The sequence below is a fragment of the Acinonyx jubatus genome, chromosome D2 (genome assembly GCF_027475565.1).
Source record: "Acinonyx jubatus isolate Ajub_Pintada_27869175 chromosome D2, VMU_Ajub_asm_v1.0, whole genome shotgun sequence".
In the NCBI taxonomy this organism is placed as follows: Eukaryota; Metazoa; Chordata; class Mammalia; order Carnivora; family Felidae; genus Acinonyx; species Acinonyx jubatus.
Genome location: NC_069393.1, coordinates 29,319,575 through 29,332,566, shown reverse-complemented (window position 1 = coordinate 29,332,566; position 12,992 = coordinate 29,319,575). Strand labels below are relative to the sequence as shown.

At 42.6% G+C, this 12,992-nt stretch overlaps 1 protein-coding gene across 1 annotated transcript in view; it reads right to left on the bottom strand.

Annotated features, from left to right (window-relative positions):
- Nucleotides 1-5,085: 5,085 nt before the first annotated feature.
- The window catches only part of HKDC1 (hexokinase domain containing 1), a 48,868-nt gene continuing 40,961 nt past the window's right edge, over nucleotides 5,086-12,992 (bottom strand). The window contains exons 17-18 of the mRNA XM_015063370.3: nucleotides 10,410-10,643; nucleotides 5,086-6,032 (exon numbers count right to left, since the gene is read on the bottom strand). Of these exons, the coding sequence (XP_014918856.1) occupies nucleotides 5,885-6,032; nucleotides 10,410-10,643 (382 nt within the window). The 3' untranslated portion in view covers nucleotides 5,086-5,884. The remainder of the gene's footprint in view (nucleotides 6,033-10,409; nucleotides 10,644-12,992) is intronic.

Genomic DNA, 12,992 nt, shown 5'->3' with positions numbered 1-12,992 from the left:
TTTTAGAGAGAAAATGCTTCTTTTTATTCAAATACCTCAATGGGCCTTTTTGGCTGAGAAAGTTGAAATACCTTGGGCTGGCATGGGGGTGGGTTGAGACTATAGAAGAGTCCTTAGCTCTATAAAAGAGAAATTTTTCACTTTAGGGAAGGAGTCCAGAATTCAGAGAAGAGAAGGATATGAGAAAGAAGCCTCCAGAGAAGTTGGAAAGAGTCCCTAATACCTACTGCTAGCGGAGACTATGGAGAACGATGGCCAATGAGAAATTCCCTGGGGTGGAGACAGTCATAGAACTTTGATACCTAATATTCACATGTAAATGGTTTCCTATTCTATGAAGTATTTCCCCTTCACCAACCCCAAACCTTTAGCTCAGTCTGTTCCAGACACTGGCCTTGAGTTCATGGTGTTAGGGGAATCCAAGAGGAAGGGACAATTCTGCACATCAGAAACAGAGAGAGAGAGGCAGCAGGAATTGTGACATCAGCTAAGATGAGTGGGAGCACACTGGAGGCAGCAATAAGAGGAATAACTGGAAGGTAGAAGCATTCCACTCAAGAATGTTGAACTATTGAGGCACCTGTGTGGCTCGGTCAGTTGAGAGTCCGACTTTGGCTCGGGTCATGATCTCGCAGTCTGTGAGTTCAAGCCCCACATCTGGCTCTGTACTGACAGCTCGGAGCCTGGAGCCTGCTTCAGATACTATGTCTCCCTCTCTCTCTGCTCCTCCCCCACTCATGCTCTGTCTCTCTCTCATGCTCTCTCAAAAATAAATAAACATTAAGAGAGAAAGAGAAAAAAAAAAATTAAAAAAAAAAAGAACGTTGAAATATTAGGGCAGGGGACAGGACTTTCTGCAGCATGTGGGATAAGGGAAATGAACCATTTTCTTTGAGTATTAAAGGAAAGAATGACCCTAGACTAGCTGACTTTGTGAAAGACCACTCTAGACCATGCTAGCCATCACAGAAGTGACTCAGTAGGAACGGGGTCACAGACAGACAATGACGTGAATGGCACCCCCTGGAATTGTGCCTCGTGCTGTTAGTGCATCCTTTAGGTGCACTAGCACTTTAGGTCAATAGCTCAAACCATTCTGAGTCCCTAAATTATCAATAACCTACCTTACTCCCTGTCTCTCTTTCTTATATGTATGTACAAAAAAGGGGGAAGATTTTTAGTTTCATTTTCTTCACAGCATCATTCTTCCATTGGCTGGACCAGAAAGGAACTCAACTCCTCTTCTTTAATTTCCCCTTAGTTCACCCCAAATAGAAGCCACCAGATCCTTGTATTATCCCTGACTTGACCCAAGTCCCATCCTTCCTCCAATAAAATATGGTTCACGAGGAGTTTCAACTGTGAACTAACAAGAGAAGGAATATATCAAGACAGTGTAGGTGGAAGGAAGGGGTTGTGAGAAATGCATTTCTCCCAGTTGCCATTCACTACCCCTCTGCATGGCTGGGCAGTAGGCTTGGAAGGACCTTTAAGTTGATGTTCATGTTGATCACACCAATAAGACAAGCCCCGTAACAATAGGAAGAAGCATAACACAAGTACCTCACACGTGTGCGAGTGGCTCACAGCTTATCCCCATGTCTACATACTTACCTTGTGTACTTCCCATAACCTTGTTAGGCTGTTATATTATCTTCTATTCTTTTTTTAAATATTTATTTATTTTTGAGAGAGAGAGAGAGAGAGACAGAGTATAAGCAGGAGAGGGGTAGAGAGGGAGGGAGACACAGAATCTGAAGCAGGCTCCAGGCTCTGAGCTGTCAGCCCAGAGCCCAATGCGGGGCTCGAACCAACAAACTGTGAGATCATGACCTGAGCCAAAGTCAGAAGCTTAGCTGACTGAGCCACCCAGATGCCCCTATCTTCCATTCTTACAAAAGGAAAATGAAACTTAGAAAGGTTAAATAGCGTGCCCAATTCTTCTGAGTCCAAACCACAATGCCTTTCTGCCATCTGAGATGCTATCCCAAACAAGTGCCAGGTCTAGTAGGACGTTTCAGTCAGGGATTATTAACCTAGGTCCCAAGGGGGAGACCCCCAAAGTGGGGAGTCCATGAACTTCTTTAGGATTTATTTTCAATCACCTCTAATTGAAATTTAGGGGGCGCCTCACCTGGGTGGCTCAGTCAATTAAGCGTCCGACTTGGGCTCAGGTCATGATCTCACGGTTCGTGGGTTCTAGCCCCGTGCTGACAGCTCAGAGCCTGGAACCTGCTTGGATTCTGTCTCCCTCTATCTCTGCCCCTACCCTGCTCATGCTGTGTCTCTGTCTCAAAAATAAATAAACATTAAAAAAAACTGAAATTTAGCATTTCCTTCCATTTAGAATGTGGACAACAAACCACAGTAGTGGTAAGCGATACCTTGGACTTTGTCTCCAGGAGAAACCATGGACATTTTCACATCTATGCTGTTGTTGCAAATGTCTCAAAATACTGTTTACACTCATCAGGATTTCAGAATTATGATTATTAAGTTCCTGCTGGATCTCATTACAGTGCATTAAAAAATAATCACATATGTTACTCTATCACCACTTTAGTAACTGTAATTCATAAGTATCTTATGCATTTAAAAGCATTATGAGGGGAGTCTGGGTGGCTCAGGTCATGATCTTGCAGTTCCGTGAGTTCAAGGCCCGCGTTAGGCTCTCCACTGTCAGCGTGGAGCCTGCTTTGGATCATCTTTCCCTCTCTCTCACCGCCTTTCTCCTGCTTGTGTGCTCTCTCTCTCTCTCTCTCTTTAAAAAATAACTTTAAATAAATAAATAAATAAATAAATAAATAAATAAATAAATAAATAAAGCATTATGAGAAAGTACCTGTAGGTTCCTCATACTTGCCAAAGGGGTTTATGGTGCACACATACACTCATGCCAATGCACACACACACATACACACATATTTTCACACAGGTTGAAGGATGCGGCAAATGGTCAGGAATTGTGTTCTCCTCTTGTTCCTGTTTACGACCATATTGTACTGCAGATATTTATATGTCTTTCCTTCCTTGCTAGCATGTGAGTTCTAATAAAGCAGGAGTGGTAGCTTCTATTCCTTTGAGCCTTCAGTGCCTAGAACGGGGCTTGGCATTCGCTGAACAATCATTTATAGAGTATCTACTGTGCATAAGGCTCAGGTCCCATTGGGGGTGGCTGAATAGTGGAAAGACTCAAAGGAGAGCAATAAATTCATTCACAAACTTGTTTGAGCACTCATTCATTCGTCCGCTTAGAGGATTATCTAATGGCTACTCAACGCCAGCCACTGAGGTAGGCTCTGGGGAAAATAGGAAAAATGAGATCTGAGTCCTTGTTCTCACAGGGCACCCATTCTAGCTAACGAAAACAAGATTTCTGAAGACAGACAGACAAATAGGAATGAGGTCACTCGTTCTGGAGAGTCAGAGTCGTAGGGAAAATCTAGTTCTCACGTCTATGTTTATTAGATCTTTTTAGCCAAAAGGTTACTGGGAGAAACTAACCACAGGGTAGAAAATGTAGACTAAGATGCCCTTCATAAGAGGAAAAGTCTGTGGGGTCCACAGGAGGACAATTTACCTTGTTGTGTGGTTGCTGGTCTTGCCTAGCAAACCTTGTGGAGAAGTTAGTCTTCCATTGCCCCCGGTGTTTCAGGGGCCGGCCTGTCCAAAGACAGCAAGATGGATGCGTGCCCTCTCTGCAGTTCTGCTCTGCTTCAAAGATTCTATGATGCTATCAATTAGTCAGAATGTGCAAGGTTGCCTAGATACCTTGGGGCTTCTCTTTCTTGTAGGAGGCCAGAGCTGGGTGACCTCCTCAAACCTGCCAAATGTGTGGTGAGAGACCAGGTGTGGGAGAATGTGGTCGTACAACTGCCTGGATATCTGGGCCAGATCATCCGTCCAGGCAGGAGGGCAAAGGGAGAGACACCCAGCAGAACTAGGAGAGAAAGGGATGGGGGCTGGGTGTGTCTTAACACCGAAAAGGAGAGCTGGGAAAAGATAACAAGGACAGCAAGGTTTGGGGTTAAGACAAAATCTGATAAAGTGAAACATTTCCCTGAAGAAGCATAACATCCAAATACAAAGAAATAAATTTAATGAATCCATACAACATCTCTTCCGAGAAGTAGAACCTTAAAATACAAAAAATAATTTCACTTTGGTAAATCTAGGTCCCACCCACAGCAGTATCTCTATCTGTGTTCACTGAATGCGTGAAAAAATATTTCCTAGGGAACCTCAACTCCTTCATCTGTCCCCAGCTCCAGCTGGCCTCTCTCTTACCCTCCTTCGGCCTCCTCCATTCTGTCTGAACATCCTGCTTCAGCAAATGGTGACAGTTATCACTAGGAATTAAGTACATACATCAAAATCAACCTGGATGATCTGGAATATTATTCTTTTCAGTCTGTAGCCCATGATAAAGGCCTCTACTTTTTCCACGGAAAATTTCTTGGAACACTTCATTTTTCAATCACGCCTCCATCTAGTAAGTATTTAGTAAGAACAGCAGGGAAGTCCTGGCTTCCCTGGAGCACTACAAAAACGTATCTAACCAAGAGCTTGCAATCTACTAGTCCAGATGAGAAATGCCTACAGGTAACTCTGTGACAAGGTAGAATGTCCCAGGTGGCTCAGATTAATGGGGAGAGGGGAGGTAGAGAGAGAGAGAAAAAAGAGAGGACATCCACTGGGGCAATGGTCAGGGACAGGCCATCTCCACTTAGTTCTGGAGGGTAGAATGCAGACTAGCGGGGCCTGTGGGAGGGGCAAGTTCCAGCAAGGTAGAAGTCAGAGTGAAGTCAAAAGGCCCTTCAGTCAGCTTTAGCTGTTCAAAAGCAAGAGCTTTAGGATCATGTGATAAATGCCCAGTCACTGGAAGTATTCATTCAAATGAGATTTGGATAATTTACTAAAGATATTGTGGAAGATATTCCATATATTCCCCCCTGTTGGTAAGAAGTTTGGGCTAGAGAGATGCTCTCAGCAACTTCTGTCTCTACGTGTGCCTTATTCCACCAGCAGAGCATGAAGTCAGCAAGCGAGTCTCCCAGATGAAACATTAATACCTCATGCAAAGAATCTTGGGAAATCAAACATTTTTTATTCATTTACTGTATTTCATACACCTAGCAGTCCTTTAAACAACTATCAACAGCAGCAACACGAACCACATGTAAAATGAAAACGGGTGCCCCAAATGGCACCCTCCCCAACACACACGCATATGGAGAAGCACAATCCTACAGGCTGCTGACATTACTCACTTTAAGCATGAAAAGATTCCTACAGGGCTGCCTGGAAATCAACCTTCTTCATCCTGGAGCTGATACTCCGAAGTCTTTGTTCTCTTTCCATGTTTGAAGTCAACATGACAGGTTAAGGACAAGTTAGATTAGATTTCCAGTTTATTACATGAGACCCGATCCTTCTCAAGTGTGCATCCACAAGTGAGGACCCAATCTACTATAAGCAATGGCTGAAGCATTCCAGTGGGGGACTCGGCCAGCCAGGCCTCACGGGCAGATTGCATGTATGTTTCAAGTCCAACAGCCACAGGACCCAAAGCCATAGAGAACTAGCAGCTTGGGCCTCAACTGAAAAATTTGCTAAAAGGGGATCTCTCGGGCCCAACTGCTTTGATTTTACAAGTTGGCCCATCTTTGGCCCAAATATGCCAATGATAGGTATCATTTAATGCCCTTGGAAAAAACACTGAGTAACAAAATGCTAAGAGTACCCGAGAACCCGGGATTCTCTTCCGGTCATCCAGAATGTGAAGTCAGCTAGAAGCTTGCCTGTTGGGCCCTGACCGACTCATCTGCCAGAGGAAAGGCTGGTCAGTATCCAAGGCATGTGGGGCCCAACCCTGAGGGAGTCCCTATTTCTCCTTCTGTGCCTGCTGTAACCTCTTGGCCACAGCAGTGATCAGAGCAGCTCCCTTTCCACTCCCATCTTCTGACAGCATGAGTGTCACATCACATCGAGGAGCTAGTTCTTTCACAGTTTCCTGCAATATCCGAGAAAAGCTACAAAAAAAGAGAGAGAGAGAAACATCATCAGCACTCACATAAGGGATCAACATATTCGTGAATGATTCCAATCTAGTTTGTTCCTTCCAGCTTGCTTCTCAAGGCTCTAGAACAGCTTCATACACCTCTTCCTAAATAGCTGTTTTAATCTTACCTTTTGTTGAGTAACTACTAATGCCAGAGGCTATTCTAGGTGTTTTACATACAGAATATACATGCAAAGTGTAATAACAGTTTAAAAGCATTTATTAGTATTTTCACAGCATAAAAAAAATTGATGCTCAGAAGTTAAGAAATTTTTCTAAGCTTGTACAACTAGTAAGTTATATTAGGACTTGAACCAGGCCTATCATGTTCTCAGCCTCACATTTTTTTTTTTTTTGGTTCAAAAATCCCTAAATGTTTATTTTGAAAAATTTCAAACTTACTATAGAGCTGAAAGGACAGTTTGCTGAACGCCTGAACACCCTCTGCCTACACTCAACAAAATTATAATTTTATCCTACTTGCTTTATCCACTCACCTATCCATCCTTCCCTCCCTCCATTGATTTTCCCCCAAAGCACATAGTTGGCCTCTCTCAACTATCCTTTGATATATTAAATCCATTTGAGGGGACATCTTGTAAGTTGAATTACCAGGGCAGTCTGTGAGGTCAAAGTATGTTTAACAGAGGCCTGGGCATCTAGGCCCCATGTCCTGTGACCCTGTGTTACCATGAATGGTACAAGTGGTGTTCATCTCTGAGGGCCAGCATGCTAGAGCAGGTTCTGAACCCGACTCCATCACACAGCCAGTGGGTGACTCTGGCCAACCGCTGATGCTCCCTGGGGCCCTACTGGTTATGTAGTAGGAGAAAGTTTGAGGTCTTCTTGAAGGCACAGCAGGGTGGTTAGCCCCCAACTTTCCAGAAGAAAGGAGAAATGGCTTAGTGGTCACAGGTCAATCAAGTCTTTCTTCCTTCCTTTCTTCCTTCTTTCTTTCTTTCTTTCTCTTTCTTTCTTTTTCTTTCTTTCTTTCGTTTCTTTAAGCATACAATTCAGTGTTTCTTAGCGTATTCACAAAGTTATGCAACCAGCACCACTATCTAATTCCAGAAAATTTTCATCATCCTAAAAAGAAACTCCATGCCCATTAATAGTCACTCCCCATTCACACCAACCCCCAGGTGACCCCCTACTTTCTATCTCTATAGATTTGCTTATTCTGGACATCTCATATAATGGAATCGTATAGTAAGTGGCCTTTTGTGTCTGGCTTCTTCTTTCAATTAACACGATATTTTTCAAGGTTGATCAGAGTTATAGCATGTGTCAGTACTTCACTCCTTTTTATGAGTACTAGTCCATTGTACAGATACACTACATCTTGTTTATCCACTCATTGCTTGGTGGACATTTGGACTGTTTCCCCCTTTGGTTACCATCAATAGTTCTGCTATGAACATCATCAAGTTTTTGTGTGAACATGTTTTCAGTTCTCTTGGATACACCTCGGAATGGAATTGCTGGGTCATATGGTAACTCTATGTCTATCTTTTTCAGGAACTCCCAAACTGTTTCCCACCAGCAATGTATGAGGTCTCCAATTTTGCCATATCCTCATCAACACTTGTTAGTGTCACTCTTTTTTTATTATAGCCATCCTAAGGAGTGTGAAATGGTACCTCATGGTTTTGGTTTGCATTTCTCCAGTGACTAATGATACTGAGCATCTTTCCACATGCTTATTTGCCACTTACACATCTTTGGAGAGATGCCTATTTAGATCCTTTGCCCATTTGTTGATGGGTTATTTGTCTTTTTAATTGTTGAGTTGTAATTGTTCTTTCTATTTTCTAGGCAGAAATCCTACATCAGATATATGATTTGCTAATATTTTCCATCATTCTCTAGGTTGCCTTTCACTCTGTCGTATTCTTTGATGCACAGAAATTTTTAATTTTTATAAAGTCCAGTTTACCTATTTTTTCTTCTGTTACTTATGCTTTTGATGTCATATTTAAGAAATCATTGCTTAATCCAAGGTCACGAAGATTTATACCTATGTTTTCTCTTAAGAGCTTAATAGTTTTATCTCTTAAATTCAGGTCTTTGATCCATTTTAAGTTGATTTTTGTACATGGGATGAGGTACGAATCCAACCTCATTTTTTTTGCAGGTGGATATCCAGTTGTTCCACCATTTTCTGGAAAAAATATTCTTTTCCCATTAAAAGGTCTTCACCTTCTTGTTTAAAATCCCTTGACCATAAATGTAGGGGTTTATTTCTGAGCTCTCAATTCTAGTCCGATGATCTCTATGTTTATCCTTACGTCAGTACCACACTGTTTTGAGACTGCAGTTTTATTGTAAATTTCAAATAGAAAATTGTGAGTTCTCCAACTTTGTTCTTTTTTAAGACTATTCTAACTAGTCTAAGTTCCTTGCATTTCCATATGAATTTGAGGATCAACTTGTTGATTTCTGCAAAGAAGTCTCCTGGGATTTTGATCATGATTGTGTCGAATCTGAAGATCAATTCGTGAAGCAATGCTACCTTAACAATATTAAGTCCATTAACATAGGCTGTCATTCTATTTAGGTCTTCTTTGTTTTATCTCAACAATGTTTTCTACTTCTCAATGTACAAATCTTACATTCCTTTTGTGACATTTATTGCTAATTATTTTATTCTTTTTGATTGTGTTGTAAGTGGAATTGTGTTCTTAATTTCATTTTCACATTGTTCATTGCTAATGCACAGAAATGCAATGATTTTGTGTATTGATCTTGCATCCTGAAATCTTGCTGAACTTGTTTAACAGTTCCAATAGTTTTTTGTAGATTATTAAGGGTTTTCTGTATACAAAATCATGTCATCTACAGACAAAGATAGTTTCACTTTTGCCTTTCCAATATGGATACTTTTTATTTCCTTTTTCTTGATTAGTTGCCCTGGCTAGACTTGCCCTTGATTTTCCCTTTGAAGTCACATGTTTGGTCTGGTCTGACAAGCCTCTGCTTGAATCACGTCTGGACTGAGAGACAAAAACCATGCAACCATGTGGAGGCAGTGCCAAAGCAGGACAATGTTGAACAGCAGTGACAAGAGTAGGCACCCTTGTCTTGTTTCTGATTATAAGGGCAAAGCATCCAGTCTTTCACCAGTACGTATGAAGTCAATTGTGGGTTTTTCATAGATGCTTCATCAGGTGGAGTCCCTTTAGCTCTAGTTTGTTGAGTGCTTTTATCATGAAAGGTATTGTATTTTATCAAATGCTTTCTCTGCACCTATTGAAATGATCATGTGGTTTTTGTCCCTTGGTCAAGTCTTGGTTCAAGGGAGAAGAGGCTCGCAGGAACCACATCAAAAGTAAGCGATTGCGAGGGGGGAAACAAGAAAAGATACTAGGCGGTGATTTTGGAGAATTAGTCATCACCATAGGAGGGGCTAAGGATCAGGGGTTACAATAATAGTATGTTCATGTATATATTTCAGTATGATTGGAAACTTTTATAAGCTTGTTAATACTTTTCATTTTCACCAAAACAAAATGTTAAACATTAAGTGAAAACAATAGCTTTCATCATTGACCTTTTTGTGATGTGCCATGCACTCTACAGATACTGTTTAACTTAATCCTCGGGGCACCTACGTGGCTCAGTCAGTTAAGTGTCCGACTTTGGCTCAGGTCATGATCTCGTGGTTCATGGGTTCGAGCCCCGAGTCAGACTCTGTGCTGCCAGCTCGGGCCCTGGAGTCTGCTTTGGATTCTGTGTCTCCCTCTCTCTCTGTCCCTCCCTGACTTGCGTTCTCTCTATCCCTCAAAAATAAATAAACATCAAAAAATTTTTAACTCAATTCTCACAACCACTTATGAGGTAAGATTTTTGTTGTCATTTTACAGATTAAGAACTGAGGCTCAAAGAGGGTGAGAAACTGACCCTCAGCCTCCCAGCTTCTAAATGGTGGAGCCAGGATTCAAACCTACATTTCCTGATGGGGCTCTCAATCCTTCTGTCCACTGCCTCTGAGCTAAGAAAGTTATAACCAGTTCATACTTGGCAAACGCTCTATGCTGTACAAAACACTCAGTTCTCGTCACTTCCCTGTGAGGTCAGGTGAGAATATGTTAGTAATAATGGCTTGTATTTGTGGAGCACTGTGTCAAGTACATGTAGGAACTCAATCCTCATGTGGCCCTATGAGGCAGAGATTATTACTACCTGCCTTTTACTGGTGGAGATCAGGGGGTTCAGAGAGGATGGTGAGTACTCCCACATCCTACCACTAAGACACAGAGCCACAAGGGCTCACACCTTGTCTGCTAGAGCCATGGGGTCCACTTTCAGCTTCAGCACCCTCCCATCCCCACCTCTCTGGGGCACTTACTGAGGGTGCAGCTTGTACAGGGTGCCATCCACACCCACGGTGACCTTCAGGTTCTCAAGCCCCTGGTCTTCCCTCCTCTTCTCCACGATGGCTGCCAGGCCAGCGCCATAGAGCTGGGCTGCCCGCCGGGACACAGCTCCGCACACCTCCTTCACCACGATGCTGTCCTCACACGTGCTGTCCAGGCCAAGCTGCTGCAGGATCCTCCTGACCTGGAGGAGGGCCAGCCGATCGCTACAGACAAGCAGAGCGGGATGTCAGGACCTGCTTCGGGGGGCCCCGGAACCTGCTCCACATGGCTCACAGCCCCCCGTCCCAGATGCCCTAGGCAGAGGGAGGAGAAAATGATCCAAGAAATGGCTAAGTTAGAGCAGAATGCCACAGAAGCTGAGACTCAAGAAAGTCTGCCGCCCCCAGGAAGTCCCATCGTCTTTACAAAATAAAGCGTAGCACACAGTTTCTTACACCACGTCTAAACTCTCCCACTGAGCATGCCAGCTCCTGCTGCCCTGCTGTTTGATGAGAAGCTAGCTTTCCTTCTATTTAACTTTTTCTGATTTCCTGCTTTCTCTTCCCAACTAGACTACATGTCCTTGAGGGTAAGACTATATTCTCAGTAGTAGCCAGCATAGGGCTGTGTATATTCAGTGGGCAAGTGAAAAAATTAATATACAATGTACCATCAGCACCTTTGTGAGCAGGAATCTGCACGTGGGACCACGAGCATGTATGCACGTGCAAAGCACCCATCGCGGGGACAGGCTGGCCTTGAGTCTAGACCCTGATTCTCTCATGGTGAACTTACAGAGCTCTGACTCCCAAGCTAAACAACGTGAAATTATATCCTTGACTGCCTCAGGGAATACTTAGAGAAGAAGAATGTTACCAAGAGAGAAAACTGAGAAAGAATCTATACGGCTGTATAGTGGGTTCAGCAGGTAAATGGTGGCACAGCCAGACAAGAGAATCCTTTGTAAACCTTAGAGATGAATTTGCATGAGACTACTTAATGCTATGGCAAGTATTCATGACATATTAAGTGAAAAAATAGATTATAAAATACTATGTGCCATATGATCTTGGTTTTCATGAATGTGCGTCCTTGCATAGAAAAAAAAAGCAGAAGGAAATCTATTCAGTTGCTGGTAGGATTACCAGCAGGTTCTTATTTTCTTGCTTTTACTTTTGAATGAGCAATATGTGTATAGGAAGAAAAAAAAGGGATTTTTTTTAAGTATGTAAAAAAATAAAACCTGAAATTCTTTCCACAGTCCCAGCCTTCACAGTTTATCTTGTTCTTTCTGTTTTATTTTTTTTAAGTTTATTTATTTATTTTGAGAGAGACAGAAATAGTGTAAGTGGAGGAGGGGCAGAGAGAAAGGAGAGAGAGGGAATCCCAAGCACAGAGCCCAATGTGGGGCTCAAACCCACGAAGCTGTGAGATCATGACCTGAGCCAAAACCAAGAGTCGGGACGCTTAACCGACTGAGCCACCCAGGTGCCCCCACCCCGCTTCTTTCATCTGCATTCCCCCGCTCAATCCTCAGAGCAATCCTTGAAGTTAAGCAGTAGAGTACTTATCTTTTATAAGGAAAGGAATTGTCCAGAAAGGTGAAGCAACTTGCCTCAGGTCACACACCACAAGCAATCTTAAACTCAGACTCTGAGACTATAAGCCTAGGACACTCCCCACAACCCAAGAATCGCTGTTGCATCCATTGGACAACGTGCTTTGAAATGGACCACAGACAGCATAGCACCTACCATTCCCAACTGGTACCAGATTGGATGTGATTTTCTTTTTATACCATGAAGTTTAAAAACAAATAAAATAACTAGAAATAGGAAACCAAAGCATCCAAAGCAGACACCTTTTGTGTGGCAGAAGCAAATATTTCTGGAGGCATATAGGTCCTGCTAACTTACTCTTGTCCAAGAACATCTTCCTTTGTATTCAGGACACACACACACACACACAGCAAAGATAGTCAATGTGCTCATCTCTTGCACATGAGGAAGAAATCATTTTTCCCCACAGCAAAAGAGGATCGCTCTGGTCATCAACAGTGATGACTTTTAACTTGCACTTTTGAATCTAATAGGTTGAAGAGCAGACAAAAAGGGATGCTGGATATCTGCTTATCACAACTTCCGAAACACAAAATTGCTGCTGCTGCTGCTGGTGCTGATTCCACCACCATCTCCTTAGACAGCAAGAACGGCCCTACAACAGTCCATCTGATTTCTCTAAGTACACTGCTTTCACTTCTAAAGAGTTTTCTGTTTTTCCCAAAGTGATTTGTGGCTTGCTGGCATCTGGCCATGCAGACCAGGGAAATTACATGAATGAATGCAAATTGAAAGAAATTCCAAATACAAAGCCTCTTGACAGGAACGGCGCCGGTAGGGAGAAAAAAAAAAAAAAGCAGTGACATTGACACATTTGTACATAACTGGTGGTGGTGGAAAATGGAACCACCTTTTTAGAAGTGTGTCCACAGGGAAATGCTTCTTTTAACCAGATACTTCTACTCCTGAGGAAATAATTTGTGAGCTGCAAATGATTACACAAAAAGAATAATT